Genomic DNA, 22,099 nt, shown 5'->3' on the forward strand with positions numbered 1-22,099 from the left:
TGTACAAAACAATTAAAATGGTCCTGTGACTAATGCAGAGGGAAAATGTAGTATATAATTTGATCATATTATAACAAATACATGGTTTAGTGTTGTACAAATAGCGGTAGTCGCATGCACACGAACATACAATTGCATGTGCATGTCAGGACCAGTTCAAATGTTTCTCATTTTTAATTTTAGGCCTTAGCTAATACTTGATGTAGTCTCTGTCTAGGTATTCTGTTCCTTCCTTATCATTGCTGCGTAGTTTGTACACTTGTCCATCCAAGCTGCTTTAAGTCCATGCCACTGTATTAATGCTGAATTCCTCTCCCGTCTCATACACTTTCTTCATTTCTGTCATTCACTAGATAAGAGATTGTCCATACTGCTGTGAGTCATCTGCATGATGGAAAGCATCTCATTAGTGACAGCCTAGCATTTCATTGACATAGTCACACGTCTGTCACTGTCCTCTTAGGGACCTGTGTAGTGCTTTTTATCTGAACAAGGCACCCTTTAAGAAGACAGTGACAGACGTGTGACTATGTCAATGAAATAGTCGCAAGTCTGTCACTGTCCTCTTAGGGACCTGTGTAGTGCTTTTTATCTGAACAAGGCACCCTTTAAGAAGACAGTGACAGACATGTGACTATGTCAATGAAATAGTCACACGTCTGTCACTGTCCTCTTAGGGACCTGTGTAGTGTTTTTTATCTGAACAAGGCACCCTTTAAGGAAAATAAGTAGACAATGTACAAAGTACAATGCAATGTACAAAGCAAGGCAGTTTGAGTGCTATACAGATAAATAGGGCAATCTAAACTCTGGCATAGAAGCCTGTGTTCTATACAGACAATAAATGAAGAAAGGTAAATCTACAAAGTGGGGCATCCTATATGTACAACACATGTTCTGTATGTATGGTTTCTTGCTAATAGTAGCTGTATCATATTGCTGTCTCATATAACTGCTTGGCTACATAGTGTAGTTGTCTGTGAAATGTGTCAGCACTTTTTTTTTATTCTAAGTTGCCCATTTTCATATGTACTGTGCATTGTCTGCTCATTTGGCACACGCCATCATATCTGTTCTGTAGCCATGTTGTGCTGTAATGTATGAATCGCATTTCAATTGCTGCAGGTTTTTTTCAGTGCACTAGCCCTGCATAATATGAACTGTGTCTGTGAATCCCAGCCCCAGTGCCATTTTGTTTGTTGTAGATGTTCTTTTTCTGCCCTTTTGTAAGTGTCCCAAGTATCTCCTAAATGTATTGTTAATATCATATGTGCACATCCTGACAGCATCTTATTCTTTTATTTTCTGTCTTGTATCCACTTCGGTCTCTGTGTTTATTAAAGACTCTGCATATTTTTTCCTCAGCAGTGTCAATGTTCACCATTGTTTGCTTTTTCTGCTTCTTGAACACATTCTTTTTCTTTTGATTGACTCACTGTACTTGTCAATAAAGCCTTAAATTTGCATTTATTGCACTGCAGTTTTTCTTTTTGTTTTATAATTACCCTGTCTCCAGATGAATTATAATATTAAAGTTTCATGCAGTCATCTTATCTCCAGATGAATTATAATATTAAAGTTTCATGCAGTCATGTTATTCCCACCCCCCATTTCTCCAACAGCTCAAAAAACAAGAAAGTTCTTCACCTAGGTCTTCTTTGCTTAGACTGCACATGTTCCAAGACTTCATCTTTGTTGTGCATACCATTGTGTCACATATAGCTATGCATCCTTTGAGATATATTTATTGACTATTTTACACTTGTTTCTTGCTAAAGAGCAACACTGTACAAGTTCCTGTATTTTGTTAAACAGAATAGTCTTCTGTCACGATCCACGGTCATTACCTCTTCTCATCACTGACCATCAGAGGATTAGGCCTTTTCTCCTTAATTCCTGCTGATCTGCTACTCATACTGACAGTAACACAAGGGGTAGGCATATATTTTGGCAGTCTGAGGGCTTCCATGATTGATGCCCCCCCCCCCCCCACACACACACACACACACAGCCATACCTGTCAACCTCTTAGAGAAAGAAATCTGGACAAATCCACAAATAATGGAGGGGCAAAGACCCAAAAATAAGGACACTTCTTAACTATTGCTCTTGCAAACTTAGAAAGTCTATAGACTAACAGGTTTTGTATTGGCATGAATTTTCTGAAGGATATGAAGTCTGTAACTCAAATGCCTGCTGTTATTTTCTGACTTCAGTCTTCAGTGATTTGCCAGAAAAGCACAATTTTATGAGAAACGGGCCAAAAATATGAGGCAAAAATCTGGACATTCTGTGAAAGTCAGGACAGTTGAGAGTTATGCCAGTAGCCCAGACCAATTTCTTGTAGGGAAACCCCTCTGTCTCCTCTCTGGGGAGATTTACATGTGGAGCATGCATCCCAACATGCTCTCAATCCTTCTCCTCTTGTCATTCTTATCCCTGCCCAGCTAGCTCCTCCAACATCTTGGTCACTAACTAAACTCAAGGTGTCTAAGTCACAGTTTGGGCCTCAGCTGCCTCTCCTTTTATGCCCTACAGTTTCTGACAAATTGGCCACACTGTGCCTAACCGCAATAATCTCAGTGAGACATTTTCATCTTTTTTTGGCTTGTAGAGCCGCAGTGCTGCAGCAGTTAGCATTGTCGCCTCACAGCAAGAGGCTCTCTGGTTCGATTCTCTGCTGGAATGCCTTCTGTCCAGAATCTGCATGTCCTCCCCGCGGTCAAATTAACTTTAAAAGACATGCAGGTAGGTGCGTGCATGTGTGGGTGTGCCTTTTTTGAAGGTTGGGCACCAGGCTGGCATCTCGACAATGTAAAAATTCACTGCCAATCATTAGCAGACTGGAGTTCCGCTGTGGCGACCCCTGATCAGGAAAAGCCGAAAGACAGTAAAATATACTGCCAACCTATTAATCTCTTTACTTCAATTTTCAGGCATTGACTTTTTATTTCCTCTTATTTTTCCCCTTTCCTCTTCAGTTGACTTTTCCTTGAGTAAAAACCAGTGTGTTGATTCCATTTCTCCATTCATCCAGCTCCTTTCAAGGCATCCTTACCCCATCCTCTTTCCCTTTCTCTTTTCTGGTTTCATTTTTTTTGTTTTGTTTTGCTAGTTTCAGCTTTGCCAGAGTTCTTGCCCTTTTTTGAGGTTACCTCATTATGCAAGCATCTGTGGGTAATCTAGAGGATCACCAGTTCACATGTGGCAGACTTTAAGATGCTGGAGGAACCCAGTGAAAATTCTCATGGGCAAAGGGAAAATGCAGACTTCACATGGAAGGCATTTCCAATAGAGAACCAACTGCTGTGAGGCAGCAATGCTAATCACTGAATGAGTACTTCACCAGTTAACATAAGTAATCCTCAATGCTGCACAATACAACCTACTGATCTTTAAACTATGTTCAACTTTGCTTCTAAAAACTTACAACTAAGATGCCATAAAAAAGGTTTCAACTTACTTCTGAAATGCAAATAAAAGCACCAGTGAAATCTCCATTTCACAAAAACCTACACAACCAGCTTAACACCATATTCAATAGACAATTCACTGGATTGCCAGATCACATTGAAACAAATTGGAAAAGTAATTAAAGCTAAAAAAAAGTCTAATTTGTGTGGTTATATGAATTGTCTAGTATTGTAAGATTATGGAATGCTATTTTATAACTTTTGCCTTTGCCACTTATCATGAAGTTCATTCCCTAAGCCAAAAATATGAGATATGCTATATATATTGCATGTCAGCCCCTCCTCTGACTCACACATATTTATACCCCTGTCTTTTTTACAAGTTTACAGGAAAAATAAAAAAGCAAGCTGTCTTTTAATCAGCTCTAACAAATAAACCTGTGAAATTCTTTCACTTCCATGTACAATACCTGTGAGTGAGCTTAAGATCTTGTACTTGTGTATACCTCCATTTTTTAATCAGTGTCCTTCTATATCTTCAGATCATTCTTTCCTTTGAAAGTCTTCCCCTTCTCTATGTTACTTGGATTTTCTTCTTCAGTCCTCCTCCTCTGTGTGTTTTGTACTGTCTGTCTCTTTTCCTTGCTTTCAGCTTTTCTCCACCTTCTGCCATTTCTTACCTCTTCTGTTTTTCTTGGTGGTTTGACCTTGTGCTATCATTTCCCTTCATTAGTATTAATGCCCTAGCTTGTAACATCACCTAACAGAACCAAGACGCTATCCTCCAAAAAAAGGAAGCCAATCTGGTGGTCCCCTGCCATAAACAAACTGTACAACAGAAGGAAGAAACTGTTGCAAAAGAGAGTAAAATCCCATGAGTGGAGGAGCTCCCTGGTCAGCCTCAGTAAGAAGCTGAGATCTCTTATAAGATCCTCCAAAGCTAGCTATGAAAACAAAATCGCCACTAAATCCAAGGACAACCACAAAGCATTCTGTAGCTATTTCAAGAATCTAGATGGCAACACCCAGATCTGATCTGAGTTACAGCACAAAGACATGAAAATTACAGAACCAACTGATATTGCCAACATCCTGGCAGATAGGTTCAGTGCTAACTTTACCCCCCTCTCACCCAATAAAGGGCCCATATCTATACAGGAAGAATGCAGAGTCCCTGTAATCACAACTACGCAGGTAAAAGCTGCACTCTCTAAAGCCAAAAACACAGCATCCATGGGACCGGACAACATCCCAGGCTGCGTTTTGCATGAACTTCAGAACGAACTGGCTCCCCACTTAAGCACCATGTTCAGTAATAGCCTTGCATCAGGTTTTGTGCCCACTGAATGGCACACAGCAACAGTTATCCCACTCCACAAAGGGGGAGCCACCACTGATCCTGGGAACTATCGACCTATTAGCCTGACGAGCCTAGTCTGCAAGGCCATGGAACGTATCATCATGGAACTCATAAACAAAGACATTGGTAACTTCCAAACTCTGGCTCCCACCCAGTTTGGGTTTGTGAAAGGCAGATCATGCCTCCTGAGCCTGATCGACTTCTTTGAGGCAGTCACCAAAGCCGTAGATGAGGGTAAGGTGGTTCACACAGCCTATCTTGACCTCGCCAAGGCATTCGACACCATCCTCCATTCTGGAATTCTAGCTAAACTCACTAAACTAGGTATAAATCCCTACGTCACAAGATGGGTTGCCAACTGGTTACTGACGGAACCCACACTGTAAAAGTTGCAGACTCCAAATCTAACCTCAAAGCAGTGACAAGTGGAGTACCACAGGGTTCCGTCCTGGGACCTCTCCTGTTTTGTATCTAATTCTCTGAAGTACAGGCTAACACAGAATGCCTCTGGCTAACGAAGTTTGCAGATGACTGCAAGCTAGGAGCCATAGTCAAGTCCCCAAATGATGTGGACATCCTACAGAAGGGCCTCACTGAGACAGATGCCTGGTGTCAGAGCCATGGCCTCAAGCTCAATGCCAAAAAGTGCAGTGTCATCCCCTTTGGTAAAAACTCTGTACCCATGAACTACCACATAGGCAGCAATCTACTTAACACCAAATGCGTGATAAGAGACCTTGGGACCCAGGTGGACAGTAGTCTCTCCTTTGATAGTCACATCACCACAGTAGTCAGGAAGTCCTTCTATGTGGCTCATCTCATCATAAAAGGGTTCTCATCCAGGAAAAAAGAGGTCATTGTTCCCCTCTACTCGTCACTAATTAGACCCATTATAGAGTACAACGCCCCTTTTGGAATGTACTTCACAAGACATCTGCAGCAGCTGGAAAGACCACAGAAGTACCTCACAAAGAGGATTACTGGCCTCAAACAAATGCCCTACACTGACCGCCTCAAAAAACTGCAGCTTTACTCCGTAGCATATCGCCTACTCCGAGGTGATCTCTACCTAACATATAAAGCTATGTCAAACCCAGAGCTGTTGGACATGCTACACCTAAAGAAATCCCAATCCCACCGAGCTACACACTCTAGGGACCTAAACCTTGTCACCACAATAAACAGGACATGCTGGAGGGATAGATTCCTGTCCCAGAGACTTCCTATACTCTGGAACAAGCTACCCATCTATGTCAAGCAAAGTTCTTCATTAGCACTCTTCATGAAAAATCTTGATGAGTGGATGTGAAATAGGAACTACACCCTGGGGATCACTTCTGTGTCTCTGCTGGACAGTGGCACAGGAAAATAACTTTCTTGGGTGGTGTAAGCTATGGAATCTTGCTGGCTTATGTAGGCCCTTGGGCCGATATCCTAGTACCTACCTATGAACCTAAGATGAGTGCCTCTGTGTATTCCACCCCACCTCCAGTTCTTTTGGCTTCTGATTTATGTTGAAGACAGTCCAGTATCTTTCTTTTCTTGTCTACACCTGGAGAAAATATCCTGCCTCTTTTACTACTGGAAATACTCATCTCCTTTTCTATCGTACCAGTCCTGGTTAACTCAGCCATTGCTGGTGTCCCCACAGTCTTGAAGATTTGATGAAGATATTGATATGCCTTCCATCATAGGTGACAGTCACACTAAACATCTTGTATTATAATATTACTATACTATAATTTTTTTCACAGTGTTGTTCAAGTCTTAACATTAAGGGCCTTACATAATGAGTCCCATGGTTGGGTTTATCCTGTCCAGCAGTAAACACTTTTTCATCTTTTTTCCATACATTTTAACAAACTGGTGCACTGTGTGGCACCCATGACAAGCAAATTGTGACATCAAGCATTGACTGTACAAATGGATTTTTACCCCTGCTCATGCAGTTTCGACCTTAATCCACCCTTTTTCACTGTTTAAAAATGCCCTTCATTTGCATGCTCTTTGGATTTATTTTTGGTGGGGAAAGATTCATAAGTTTCATTGTGGGACTGGTGGGAGTGTCACTTTTTATGCATGTGGGTGCACCAGAGTTTCAGCATGACACTTCATTGTGAGGAACAGCAGGGGCCTCATACATATACACACATACATAAGTACTCCTAGAGATGTGCCCATGGCCTTACAGGTCTCCCGGTGTCAGGAATTTTCCTTAGTTAGTATGGGCTGGATCCCTTTTTACTTACCATTTCCTTTTCCTTTAAGGACTTGAGGATTAGAAGAGACACACTCATTGTCCCCACACTAGGGAAATATTCATCCCAGTATAGTGACCCTTCCTCCTTCCCCTACCTAATCAGTTTGCTCCTCATTCTGCTTATTATGGTGATGCAGGGTGGCCCCTTGAGTCATGTGATCTAGGACAAGCGTACATTGGGCTTATTTTCATTCTGTATGGATTCCCTTTAAGCAAGATGAACTGGCCCGAGCCAGTGTAAGGATCCAGTGTCCAGATGAAGCAGATCCGGCTTCCTTTAGACTTTAGCAACTAGAGTTCTGGCAAAGTTTTGATGTCATGCACTTTAGTGCAGTGCCAGCGTATGTTCTTTCTTCTCCTCTGTTAAAATCTCCAGCTTACCCAACACCTTGCAGTTCCCTCCTGCTGGTAGTATATGCTCAGTTAGAGTGCAGGATCTGGAATGGTCAGAGGCTGTCCATCTCCTTTTTTTTGCCAGCATTCTCAGGGGTTAGACAGGTGGGCCTTTGTTTTTGGAGCAATGAAGATTCTGAATTCCTGGGCTCCATTTGCTCCTCACTAGATGCTTTAGGGGTAGCCCAGCCATCATCTGAGATAGCTCTGTGATCATTCACCAGGCTGCAAGAAAAAACACAGATAGAAAACATCTAAATGGAGCCAAGCTCCAAAGCATCCCTTCCTTGACGTCATTCTGTGGTTATTACCTTAGAGGCCTCAATGCCCTCTTCCTCAGCTAAACTGGCCTCTAGAACATTCTATGCTTAATATTAGCCCTAAGCAGATTGGAGAAAGCAAGGAAACATATATAACAACCTGTTAAGTGTGTTTCCTTGATGGAGTTACTTGAGCAGTAGGTTGTATTATTTTTTAACTCCATAAGTGTTGGCATTTCATCTATAAATCCTTACAACACTGTATTATTTGCATTCATATTTGTATAAATTTGTTTTCTTTGTCATTTAAAAATGCCTAATGAATTTCCTTTGTGATTTCTAGCTGAAGTGGGTGTTAACCATGAGCAAGATGAACATATGGGAAATGGGATGGAACTCCAGCCACTTCCATTAGGGCGCAATGGTGTGCACCAACATTTGCAGGTGATTATTATAAATATTTCCTCTAGATCATTTGCTACTGTGGCTACGTCTAGGAAACTAGTGTTTGAGTAACACAAACATGAATGTAAAATTTGTGAAAAAAAGTAAAAAAGAAGTAGTCAAAAATTATAAAATGTCATGTTTTTTTTTTTTTTTTTTTTTGTGTGGAAAAGATGATGTGAGGACGTTTTGTATAATAAAACATGAGATGTGAATGAAGCTGTCTGGGACCATGCTAGAAAATGCATGCCATGAATAATAGTGTATATGGGATGCTTAGCTTTAAGAGCATGTGCAAATGAAAATGTCTGTCTTGCTGTCTGACTGATGTCCACTGCACCGCTATAATGTGTGCATAGTTTCACTGGGAGAGCAAAGCTATAACCACCGGTTTCTCAGGATTTCATATGTATCAATCCCTGCCCAGTGTCTTTCAATGCTACCTTACCAGCAGTAATAGTCTTTCAGTGCCACTACCTCCTCTTGCTTTTTTAGTAACATACTGCGACCAACCAGACCAGTCTGGCATAAACAGAACATAGTAACTGTACATAGGAAAATGAGCCATCTGTACTTTCAATTTGTAGTAGCTGTAATCGAGTAGTCCCTCTTCAAAAAGTGGATGATGACAGTTATATTTCTCTCATTTTATGTAATTGCCCCCATTTATTTTAATGCCCCCATTTATTTTAATAAACAACCAAAAAGTGTTTAAATTTCAGTAAAAGATCCTTTTACTTAAACAAATTAGACATTGCATTTGAAAATTAAATATGCAAATGACTACACTGTTGCAAAGGTGTATATATAAAATAAAAGTTTTAAACACACGAATGGCATCTGAAAAACACTTTCATTAACTAAAGGTAATTGTAATTTATCTTCCTGTAATTTTTAAAATAATTTAGCAACTGCAAAATAGGTTAATAGATGTATACTAGTCTAATCACCACTGGGGCCTTAATAAGCTAGCCATGCACCCCAAATGTATTCTATGAATTATTGTGCCTTAGAGGTTATTTTTAAGATGTGTTTGTTAGTTATGATGTGATTTAATGACTGTCTTTCTATGTCAGAGACATAAGTGTCAGACCAAGGGTGAATCCACTGGTCCAGGTTGTGCTTGAATAGGGTTATGGAAGGGCTGTGCATCACATGGATAAGAAATCTATTCCAGAGAATGGGGATTCTCTGAGATACACAACTGTCCCTCCAGTATATATTCTGCCTAACTTACAAGCAAAGTTTAAATATTTAGATCTAGTACTTCTGGTGCTTTTTTTTTTGTGCATATGCAAAAATGTCCATCAGAGCAGGATCCAAGGACAACATGTATGCCAGGCATAAGTCACCTCTCAACAGTCTGTAGGAAATAGAAACAGGGCTTTGAAACAATTTGTATTTGGCATTGTGTTTACCCCTGTATCCTTTTTGTGAGGAACCTCTGTGGATGTTCATTTGCTGCTTGTGACTGGTCAGGTGCATACTGAAGAGGGGGCCTTATACTCAATGGTGTGTCTAATGATGGATTAGCACAGTGTCACGATGACTTACCTGGACCTAGATGCCATGCTCTTACTTATAAATTGAGTGACATAAAATGATTTTCTTACAGCCTTAGACACATGTTGATCAAAAGCTAGGTTACTATTTACATGATTCCCCAAATTTGTGACTACTGTGTCTACCTTTAAGAGTATTTTATCAATGAGAGAGTTTCCCTGGTGCCTGATTTCTCAAAAGGTACTATTATGAATTTCTTGGTATTGAGTTTTAGGCTATGGCTTTGTCAGCAGTCATTTGTCCATTTTAGACCTTCCTGTAAGATATTGGTGTCTTGGGGAGGGAGGGTTCTATGATTGCTGCTAGCTTGCACTCATCTGCAAACTTAGTATGCCAGAGGTCCTTGACATTGGCCTTTCCTTTCAAAAGATGCCAAAGAGGAGTGGACCCAGCACAGACCCCTGGGGGACTCCACTGATGACTGGGGGACTCCACTGTGACTGGTCTGTTTGTGGAGGTGGTCTCTCCAGTTCTGTCTTCCTTGTTCCTGTGTTCTAGCTGGCCATAGAGTGGGTTACATAGGGGTTTGTGCCTAATTCCTTGAGTTTGTTTACAATGCCTGAGTCGGGTATTGTATCAAATGCCTTAGCTAGGTTAAAGTAGTCAGTATGGGGTATTGTATCAAATGCCTTAGCTAGGTTAAAGTAGTGAGTATGCCCCATTTTACCCTCTTTCCTTGTCTTGGTGACCTTCTCAAAAAAAATCTACCAGGTTCAGTAGGTATGACTTACCCTTGACAAAATCAAACTTGGCTGGGTCCATTGGCTGAAGGTTTCCTATGTTGTTGTTAATCATTTCAATGCTAATTGTTTCCATGGCTTTGCATATCAGACTGGTCAGACTAATGGGTTTGAAGATGTTCTTCGTGTTTCACTGTTGCAGTCATCACATTTGGGATATCTGCTTGCAGTAGCCCTCAGTCGGCCTGATTATCAAAGTCTTGGGTCCTGCATCGGTTGCTGTCTCATCTTCCATGACATCAGGTAGTCAGGGGTATAAAGCATGCAGCCGACGCCATTACATCAGTCTTTCTTGCCGTGCAGTGCCTGCAGCAGAAGCAGTTCGCAAGTGCCGGTCGTCTGACTCCTGAAATTTTTGTTTTCAAGTTTCAGAACCGAAGTCTTCAACTAAAGCTAAGCACCCCGTTGGGGAAACTTTTTCTTGCTCTAAACTGATGTCAGTAAAAGTCAATAATTGTATTTCTTGTGGAAAGCAAATACCTCATAAAGATTTTCATTTGTACTGTATTCCTTGCCTAGGCCCTGACCACGATGTACTTCGCTGTCGGTTTTGTGCCTTATTTAAACAATGAACTATTCGTCATCGGTATATTTATGTTTCTAAATATTTTGGTACTCAGTTCAATTATTCAGATATGTCTTCGGTAAGCCATCCGACTACCGACATTCCAAAAAACGTGAAGATAGACAGAGACAGGCCGTCTAGGTCCAAAGCTGCCAATGACGCTTTTCCTAAGCTAGTCGCCAGTTCGCCGGTACTCAGTGAGACACTTTTGCAGCCCCTGATACCCACTACTTCAGATTCGCAGGCCCTTACTGAGACCCATTCGGAGTCCGGTATGCCGCGATATACTTCAACTGTGGAACCTGCAGATGTCTCTACCTTGGATGAGCCAGGAGCCACTGTGCAGGCACCGGCTTCTGAGGGTGTAATCAGGCCTACTTACTTGCATATTAAACAGACGCCATCTTCTTCTTCAAGGCCTAAAACCCGAACCATGCCTAGAAAACCGATGGCCAGACCGCATGGTCAGGCCTCTATGCCTAAAAAACAAATGATAAGAATGGCTGAAGACCTTATTACTTTAATCAGGGGAAGCCATCCTTCCCCCTCTAGGAGACCTAGGACTGAATTTGCTTATGATACTTCTGATCAGGATTCTGAAATTTCTGTTTCCTCTGATGACCAGGATTTACTTGTATCTACTTATGAGGATTCTGGTGCAGAGGACTCTAGTCCCTCTGCTGCCCCCGTCAGAGGATTTCTCTTTTGGTGAAACCTTGCATACTCTTAGGGAGCATTTTCGCTGGGAAAGCCAGGATTACTCTGATTCTAAAAAGAGGCTTAGGGATTTCTTACTCCTGCCCCAACACAGGCCTTTAACTATCCTTCCTGTGCTAGACATTGTTGATGATGCCTTTTCGGAATCTAGCTTGGCCCCTGACTCCTTACCTCCTGCAACCAGAAAACCTGATAGATATTACAGGGTTCTGGACTCTCACAAGTTCCTTTTTAAAAAATCCTACTGCAGATCCTGAGACCATTTCACAGGGACCCAAGGGCATTAAGGCTACTACTGCCAAAAATCCTACCCCCTCTGATAGAGATTCCAGGGTGCTGGATAGATGGGGTAAGAAGGTATACACTTCTGCAACCTTGGCCATTAGGGTTTTAAACGGCCAGTTTCATATGTTAAAGTATCAGCAGCATATTATTGGATTGCTTAAACAGAAAATGATGTTGATTCCTGACTGTGCTGAAAATAAGGATTTACAGGATTTAATGCATTCTGCTGAACAAGTTGGAAAATATACTTTGCAATGTGGTTTTGATTCACTAAAGGCATCTTGCAGGGCTGCTGTCACTGGGTCTGTACTTAGAAGGCATGCTTGGCTTAAGGTGCAATCCTTGCCAGATCATGTTAAAGCTAAATTGCTGGATGCTTCCTTAAATCAGGACCGCCTGTTTGGCAACAAAGCAGAAGAGGTACTTAAAAAGATGGAGGAAAAAGCTAAATCTATGCAAACAGTTAAATATTTCCTACAGGTACAGCCTCCAAGATTTATTAGGCATTGTCCCTCTAAGAATTGGTTCTTTCCTGCTTCTTCCAGGCCTTCTCAGTCCAAACCCAGAACCAGCAGAACACCCAGGCTTCAGTCCCAAGGTACGCACAGGACTAAGCAGTGGGGGGCTCCCACTTCCAAATCAGGGATTAGTAAGACTCCCCCTATGGTAAGCTGTCTCAATGACTTAACTTTAAAACTTCCAAGCACTTCTCAACTGACTGTTCCTTTAGGGGAAAGATTGCTCTGCAGGCAAAAAACTGGGAACTCATTACCCAGGACAAATGGGTGTTAAATATAGTTTCCCAAGGATACAGATTTCATTTCCACACATTACCAACCCCAAATGGTTGGCCAGATCTACCCCCAAATCAGTGGGCAGAGGCTCAAAAGCAAGTACTCACTCTCTTAAGCATAAGGGCTATTCAAACTGTACCAGAAGAGGAAAAGGGACAAGGTTTCTACTCAAGACTTTTCCTGGTACCCAGAAAAGACAAGTCATGGCGTCCTATCCTGGACCTTTCTATCCTAAACACCTTTTTGGTGATCCCAAAATTCAAGATGCTAACTCTTCACCAGTTGATTCCTATGCTAGGCAAGGATGCCTGGTTGTCAACACTGGATTTAAAGGAAGCCTACCTGCACATCCCAATCAGGGAGTCTTGTAGAAGATACCTACACTTCAAAGCAGGCTACATGCACTATCAGTTCTCTGCACTGCCCTTTGGCTTATCTACTGCACCCAGGGTATTCACAAAGTGCGTATCTCCAGTTATTGCATTTTGCAGGCAAAGAAATATTAAAATATACCCATATCTGGACGATTGTCTAATTCAGGCAAAAAGCCAGGACATACCTTTGAATCATCTGGCATTTGTACAAAAGGTGCTGACTTGTCTGGGGCACACCATAAATGAAAAGAAATCACATCTTGTACCCTGTCAAGAAATTATATTCTTGGGAGCAAGCTTGAACACAACTTCCCAAATGGCTTTCGTCACGCCAGAGAAACAAATTCATTTGACAACTTACTTCAAACTAATGGCCACAAAAACCCTGCTTATCTGCAAGGCAAAGACTGCAAGCCTTGGGGTTCATGGCCTCCTGCATTCTACTAATTCCATATGCAAGACTGCATATGAGGAAACTACAATGGTATCTAAAAAGCCTATGGTGTCAACATTCTCAGGATCTAGAAGCAATGATTCCTGTCATACCTTGCCTACAGTTAGAGTTCCTTTGGTGGGCAGAGGCCTGCCACCAAAATCAGGGACTACCATTCACTCTACCCCTGCCGCCCAAACAATAACAACAGACGCATCAGACTATGCATGGGGGGCTCACCTGGCAGGGAAGTGCATTCAGGGCAAGTGGAACCCAAGTCAAATGCACCTTCATATCAATCAAAAAGAAATGTTAGCTGTACAGAATGCTCTGACAGCCTTCAAGGACCACATTCTTCCAGGACAATTAATGGTAAAAACGGACAACACCACTGTTATATGGTACATAAACAAGCAGGGGTGTACCCATTCATACCCCCTTTGCAGACTAGCCATGGCTGTGTGGAATACAGCCTTGAGCTACCAAGTGCATCTACAGGCTCAGTTCCTGCCAGGAAAACTAAATAGACTGGCAGACGAGCTAAGCAGAAATCTCATGGACCCACACGAGAGGAAACTGGAACCAAAGACTTTCAACATGTTGATAAACAAATGGGGGAGCCCAGATATAGACCTGTTTGCCTCCCCCCAGAACTACCAATTGAACAAATTATGCACAAGGACACCCCATAAACAATCTTGGAAAGTGGATGCCCTGTCCTTCAGCTGGAAAACTCTATCAGTTTATGCCTTTCCTCCTCTGCCTCTCCTCTCCAGAGTACTACTAAAGATCAAACAGGACAAACCAAGGATGATACTGATTGTACCAGACTGGCCACGCTAACATTGGTACCCCCTCTTGCGCAGTGTGTCACTGCTGGCTCCATGGCACCTGCCTCAGACCCCTACCCTGCTGTCACAGCAGGAGGGCCAGATTCTGCATCCTCAGCTTCAAACCCTGAACCTGGCAGCCTGGCTAATTACCTAATCTCTCCGTTACCATCCCCTCAGTGAACAAGTGTTAGATGTCATTTTGGAGGCAAGAGGCCTAGTACTAGAAAATCTTATGCTGAAAAATGGAAAAGATTCTGTTCCTGGAACCAAACTCAAGAGATGGGTACAGTAGCGCCCAATTTACCTCAGATTCTTCAATACTTAACTGAGATGCTTCATAAGGGCCTTTCTTTTTCCTCCATCAAAATTAATGCCTCAGCCATTTCAGCTCATTACAACCACAGAACCACCCCTCTTCTCTCATCCACTGCTGAAGCAGTTTCTCAGAGGGGCCAAAAACTTAAGACCACCCAGGAGAGCCCCAACCCCAGCCTGGGACCTTAACTTTGTATTGGAAAAACTCACTCTACCTCCTTTTGAGCTAGCTGCAATTGAAGAGTTAAAATTCCTTTATTGGAAAACAGCCTTCCTTTTAGCAATCACTTCAGCAAATAGGGTATCTGAATTACAGGCCCTTATGGCAGTGGAGCCTTTCATCATCTTTCATGCGGATAGGGTGTCCCTCAGGACCAATCCCTCCTTCATGCCAAAGGTAGTATCCAGTGTGGTATCCAGTTAATCAGTCCATTCATTTGCCAACCTTCTTTTCTAATCCACAGAACAAAGGGGAACGGATACTGCACTCCTTAGATGTGCAAAGACAACTTAGATTTTACTTGGACAGGACTAAACCTCAAAGGAAATCTGAACAACTGCTGGTGGCATTTGCTGCAGGGGCAGAGGGGAAGGCCATTTCAAAGCAAACCATTTCTAAATGGATAGGCCATTGCATTCATTTCTGCTATAAGCACCATGGAAAACCTATCCCACAGGGGATAAGACCACACTCAACCAGGGCTGCATCTACCTCTACAGCCTTTCTCAGAGGTGTCCCTACCAGGGACATCCTAGAAGCTGCTACCTGGAGTTCTGTACATACTTTCACCAAGCATTACCATTTGACAATTTTCTCTAAATCTAGAGCTGGCTTTGCCACTGCAGTCTTGCAGTGCCTTATAGCTGGTCCTAATGTTATCTAAATTCCTCCTCCCATCCTTAGCTTTGGGAATCTACCCAAATGTGATGACTGCAACAGTGAAACACGAAGAACATACTACAGTTGTGAACACTTACCATAAATGTAGATGTTCGAGTGTATTCACTGTTGCAGTCCTGGTTACCCTCCCTCCAGCCCCCTGACTTCTTTTGGCTATACCTCTATTCTCCTTTACTATGCTTAAAAGCTTTTTGGTGTGTTTGCTTTTTTGTTGGAGGTATAACCTTGCATATATATATTTAATTGCTTCCCATTAGGGGGGCACCTGACATCTGAGGCAAGAAAAACTGATATAATGGCATCGGCTGCATGCTTTATACCCCTGACTACCTGACGTCATGGAAGATGAGACAGCAACCGATGCAGGATCCAAGACTTCGATAATCAGGCTAACTGAGGGCTACTGCAAGCAGATAACCCAAATGTGATGACTGCAACAGTGAATACACTTGAACATCTACATTTATGGTAAGTGTACACAACTGTACTTTCCTGGGCTCCACTGATGGTCCGACCTTGTGCAGAGAGAGAACTGTTGTACTCTTTCATTTATGTGGCATGAGGTCTGTGTGGAAGCTGTGGTTGAACAGAGACACCAGTGGCCCTGACAGGTCATATTTCAGGGTATTTAGGAAGCATCCTGTGATATTATTAGGTCCCATTGAAACTGTATTCTTGACTTTAGAGAGCACATTTAAGACCTGCTCAGTACTAGTAGATGCAGGGATTATGTTAGATAGTATTTACGGTATTTCCTGTGGGGGAGTGATTGTGGGGGAAAGGTGGTAAAGTTGGAGTTGAACTTTCCACCAGAAGACTTGCTATATTTCCTGGGTCCACAAACATGTCATCATTTAGTAACAGTTCGGCACAATGTTGTGTGCTGCCTTTGAGATCTCATACGTAGCTAAAGAAGGCGTTATTGTTGTCTTTAGCTTGGGATGCTGTCTTTACCTCAAAATTTGCTTTATTGGAGTGAGTCCTTTTAGTTGTCTAGTCAGTTTGTTGAAAAAGTTTTTAATCTGTTTTGGTGTTACACTTCTTAATTTTGGCTATGACTTTTTTTTTCATTTGTAGTACAACTTGTTTTAATTTTGGATTCCACTAAGGTGGTTTGTTTTTTGAGTTTGTTTTGGGCTTACCTGTAGTAGGTACAGCAGCCTCTATGCAGTCATTGACTTGGTAGTACAGAGCTTCCATGAATAATTCTGGATAGGCTGTTGCGTTATCTGGGTTTGCAGGGGCATGACATTTTGTATCACTTAAAAGAAGGTAATTTGCCGTGGAGTAGTAGTTTCTAACTGTTATTGGGTTTCCTGGGATTACAAAATTAAATGAAAGAGACTGCTTTGTGGTCTGACCTTACCAAACAGGGCACGCACTTGGGTTAGGGGTGCAGCATTCTACCATATTTATGAGTACCAGGCACAATATGTGTGCATCTCAAGTAAGTGTATGCACTGACTGGTCCATGGTGTTTGTATTTACAAGTCTAGGCATCTCTGTGCCTGCAATTTTGGGGTTGTGTAGGATTCCTAGTTTATAGAGGGATAATTAAAGTCCTCATGGGTATGGTAGTTGGTTGAATGATGAGTGTTTCCACTAGGTCTAAGTATGAGCTATGGGTTTAATGGGGCATGGAAGGTGAATTATAGATTTCTAGGATATGGCATGGGATTGTGGAGGTATGCTTGCTATTGATGTAGATCAAAACGCCTCTACTTTTAGTTCCTCTTAGTGCAGTTGCTGGACTAAATGTGTGGAAGGCACTGAAACCTTGCACCACCAGGGTACTTTCTGTGGCTTTAAATCATGTCTCACTAACTGCACAGATGACCATATTCTCCAAGAGATTCAGAGGTGAAATTTATAGACATGAATTCACTTACTGTGAGTAGTAGATTGTGTCTTCATTTAATTTCCTGTCCACGAAAAGATGTCTTCACTGATCTCAGTTGAAGAAGTCCACTTGAACACTCTAGCACAAAGTCCTAACAAGCTGAACTGTTTTACTGCAGTGGACTTTTACGAAACAGTCAAATTACTTGAAAAATCTCCAACAGGTGCTTGGAATGTGGTAACACTGGGAAATATTCAGTTATCATTGTCCTTTCAGACAAATCCCTTTGTATTTTTTGGTAGAGAAGTCCCATCTGTTTATATTCGAAAGTGTGACCCAGAATTAGAGAGATTATATTTTCCAAAGTAAGTTGTTTAGGTAATCAAAAAGTTTCAACCCAATTAAGTAATATAGTCTTTCACAGCAAGAAACAGTCTGAGGAGCTTTAAGCTCTGCTGTTTTGAGTGTGTTTGCATGCCTGTAAGTGCAATCATGGAGAATATATACTAATTCCAAGACTGTGTTATCTCTCAGTGCTCTCTGTACTCTGTGCTACAGTACTGTCAGAATTAGTATGTATAGAACAAGTGGCAGGAATGTGAAAATTGTAGCCCCAGTGACAATGTCACAGGGTATAAGGGCCAAAGCCTCCTTGCAAAAATGTTTAAAAGTCAAGAGTGAGTTTTTGAATTTTCTGTTTCTTTATTGGAATTGCAGTTTAATATTTAAAGTGACTGGACTTTTAGTAATGATTTTTTTACCTCTAACTTGACCCAAAAACTGCAGCACTACTACGTTTCCTTGCAGAAGACAGTCTGTTGCCTAGTTCATAGCATACAAGAGGTAAAGGTAAGATCCTGGGGAATTGTTTTCCACTGGCTAGCTGCACTGATGTTATTTGAAAGACATGGAAACTTTCACAGTGAAAGAATGCCAGTCTTTATGATGACCACGATAAGAGACTTCTAATGGCTGTTTGTAGGGTTTAGCTTGAAAAATGAGTGATTCCAAATGTCAAAGTGCATGAAATTGAAACCTCACTAATCCATGCAGTACATTTTCTTATGCATGCAAGCCACCCGAAAAGAAAAAAAAATCACTTGCACATGTGTTTTTGCTATCTACAGTATGTGGCCATTCATTTACTTTCTGTGTGTTTGTTTATATTGCAGTATGTTGCATAGTTTGTGACAAACAAAGCAGTCATTGTAGACAGTTTTGTGACATGAAAATTATATTTCTTAACAAGTAAATGAAGTTCAGAAAAGGAGCATAGTTCTTATCAGACAAATGAGTCTGCAGTCCAACATAAATAAATTCAGCTTTCGAGCAGGTTTTTTACTGTACAGCAAGCTTTTCCACTTAGATGCAGTGTTCCTTTCTAAGGTTGACTTTGGCAGAATAGCCGGTGGTATAAAACTATATTTCCTCCCCATTCCAGCAGCAGAGGACAGCAAAACTGCTTTATCTTCTACTCAAGCAGTAATAGGTCTAGCTGGCTTCTATTCCGAAGAGCCAGTTCTTTTCCCTCATAGGAATGTCATCGGATTGCCTTTCATGTAATCTGCATAACTATAGATAGTGTCCTCCCCAGACCAGTCACAGACCCAAAGGTCTCAAACCTGCTGTGCAGTAGAGCACCATTCATGAAAAACCCTTATGTGAAGGTGTCCGTTATTACTTCTAACATCCATAGTTGTTTTGGGGTTAATTTCCTTAAAGGGAACAGACAAGCATGCATGCATACATACATACATACATACTGTACATAAACACACACACACACGCACGCATGCACACTCACACACACACACACACACGCACACCCAAGCACACACACACACAATCACACACACAAACATTTGAATAGTATGGTATATGTTTGAAAGAGAAGAAACCTCAAAAGGGTACATCTTCCACTCTAATTTTGTTTTATGATTTCTTGCTCATTTAAGGTGGACAGACTACACCTAAGGGCCATTTTCTAGCTATAACCAGTTAATGTAACAAAGGTAAAATAGTAACACAATTTTTATCTTACAGAACTGTGTGAACAGAAGCATAGCCGATTCAACCTGTGCCCTAGTCCAGCAATATGAACCAGTGCCCCACCACCACAGCTCTTCAAGTGAAGAGCAAAAAATAGAAAAGTAATTCATTCACTGTAGTAAGCCAATCGATAAGTGATCAGCTTATTATAATTAGACCTACGCCCACCCCAAGCTCTTGTATTCAAAAGCAAAAAAAAAAAAAAAACAGATATTCCCTCTACAGGTACACCAACCAGGAGGCCAGATGCATGACATCTCCCCCTGTCCCTCCTGCTCCAGCCATTCAAGTCCTGTTTTGCCTTCAACATACCCTGCCTGCATGAAGCGCCACAACACTTGTACCTTAATTTAAAAAAAAAATCTCCTTTTTAAACTATAGCACACTGCTAGAAGTGTAGCAAACAGTTGCTATAGTTTATACCTTGCCTGCACGGAGCACCACAGCATGCATAATTTAGTTTTAAAAAAAATGCCTCCTTTTTAAACTGTAGCATACTGCCTGCTACAGATGTAGCAAATAGTTGCTATAGTTTATACCCTGACTGCACGGAGTGCTACAGTGCTCAGGTCTTAGTTTAAAAAAATATTTTTTTTTTCTTTTGAACTGTAGCAAACTGCTTGCTACAATGTAGCAAGTAGATTAGAACACATGGAGTGCTACCATGCTCAGGTTTGACCACAGATGCAGCATTGGCTTTTAAAACCCAGTATTGCATTAAAAAGATCCAGATTGGCTGATTGTGCCCCTGTTGCCCTGTCCTAGCTACACTACTGTGTATGAACGATAACAAAAATAATAAATTACAATGGTACCATGGTTCTTTGCTTAAAAAAATCTAATTTCCTAATATCAGAGAGATGCATTCCACAGTTAATTTGAGCTTCTTTATTTTTCAGGGATCTGCATTTGAAATTTTCAGTAAACTAGTTGCTCTGAGTAAACCCAAAATGCTGAAAATTGGATATGAACCTAATACTGTGTGAAACTGAATTCTGTAATATTGGTCCCCATTAAGAAAATGTTTTTTTTAGAAAAATTCTGAATAATAGTGCAGGTTGAAAGAACTGTAGCTAAAATGATCAGCTCAACTTTATAACATTGACGATGGTGATTGTCTGGCTGTCAATGTAACTGTCAACATTTCTGCTTACAAAATGGTTGTGCAGTTGTGCTACAACTGAGGTGAGTTAACCATAAATATGCAGATTTTATTTAGTAGTGTTTGAAGTCAGTGGCATTTGACAGAGGGAACTGCTGAAATAAACTAAAAATACTGCGAGAATGCCAATAAGTGCCTCTACCAAAAAAGGAATAAACGCGATAACCAAACTGTGAAATAAGCAGGAGTTCATATTTCATGTTAGTTAGATGCACACCTTTTGCTATAGTGTTTCTTGTTCAAGTTTTAACTGGTGGGTAATTCTGGGTGTCCAGAATGTTCTTTACTCTGTTTGTTGAGGTAACTGAGGTACAAGGAGAAATTAAGTTACAGATCACGATGGAACCATAGGTATTTAAAACGTTGAATGGACTGTACAGCACCTCCTAAAATTGTAAGGATACCTTTTTTGAGACTTAGAGTCATTAGCTGTGTTAACCAGTAGCGTTAATTTTCTTGAAATTAAATGTTAAACCTAATGTATTGAAAGAGGAGTGAAGTGCTCTGTAGTGTATTTCTGATTCATAGGTAAATTCAAGGCACTCACTTGGTAGACCATTACAGTCTTAGGCAATCTTTCATATTCATATTTTTGTATGAAGTTGTCTTCAGTTTCAAAGAGGTGAACAGAAGATAGAGTGGGGAAGAATGGAAGTTGCCTGATTGTATAGATTTAATACAAAAGGTGACAAGGGTGATACCTGTAGTAGAAGTTTGTTCCAGAGGTGGGGATACAGTGGGATGTGAATCTATCATGACAACGTGTCTTATTTACCTGTCAGTGAAGGCTTAATTCCTTTAACTGAGCATTTTGAGGAACCATTTGTTCTGCAAATGAATAACAAGTCAAGGGGCATTGGATCGTTCATAGCTTGAAAGGCTAGTCACAGATCATCGTGAAGGAGTCTATAAGAAACTGAGTCTATATTGAGACTGAGAGTGCTGACGATATGTCCAGATAACTCAGGGTCTTAAGGCCATTGAGCTTTTTTAGGAATATCTGTGGTCTCAAAGGGTATGTTTAGATGCATGGCAAATGGGGCATTATTTTCAGTAGTAGATCTGATAAGAGATGAGTAAAGAGGAATTAAAACAACATAGGATATAGAGGAGTTGCCTTTTGAAATTAGATAAGCCAGACTGAAGGCTTTCAGTGCTACTGTATAGACATGATAGATCAATTATGCCAGTGTCTAATTGGGGTAGTGTGTTGCATTTGTGACACAATGTAGAAATATTTGTTTACCCAAATGAAGTGTACTACATTTTTCACATTTGATTTAGAACATTGTGTTGACACCAGTTGTTAAAATAGTCTAACCCATGTTGGAGTAATTATAAGTTAGTGTAGTATTGAATAACTTATAGTCTCCAACCTTAGATAAATGTAGTTCAGGA

General features: G+C 41.1%; 1 protein-coding gene across 3 annotated transcripts in view; it reads left to right on the plus strand.

Moving 5' to 3' along the window:
* Positions 1-22,099, plus strand: part of GOLIM4 (golgi integral membrane protein 4) — a 2,181,480-nt gene that overhangs the window by 1,740,683 nt on the left and 418,698 nt on the right. For all 3 annotated transcript variants that reach the window (XM_044070089.1, XM_044070090.1, XM_044070091.1), the window contains one exon: positions 8,030-8,130. In XM_044070089.1, coding sequence (XP_043926024.1) covers positions 8,030-8,130 — 101 coding nt within the window. The remainder of the gene's footprint in view (positions 1-8,029; positions 8,131-22,099) is intronic.

Source organism: Protopterus annectens, chromosome 4.part1 (genome assembly GCF_019279795.1).
Source record: "Protopterus annectens isolate FY-2018-M chromosome 4.part1, PAN1.0, whole genome shotgun sequence".
Classification (NCBI taxonomy): Eukaryota; Metazoa; Chordata; order Ceratodontiformes; family Protopteridae; genus Protopterus; species Protopterus annectens.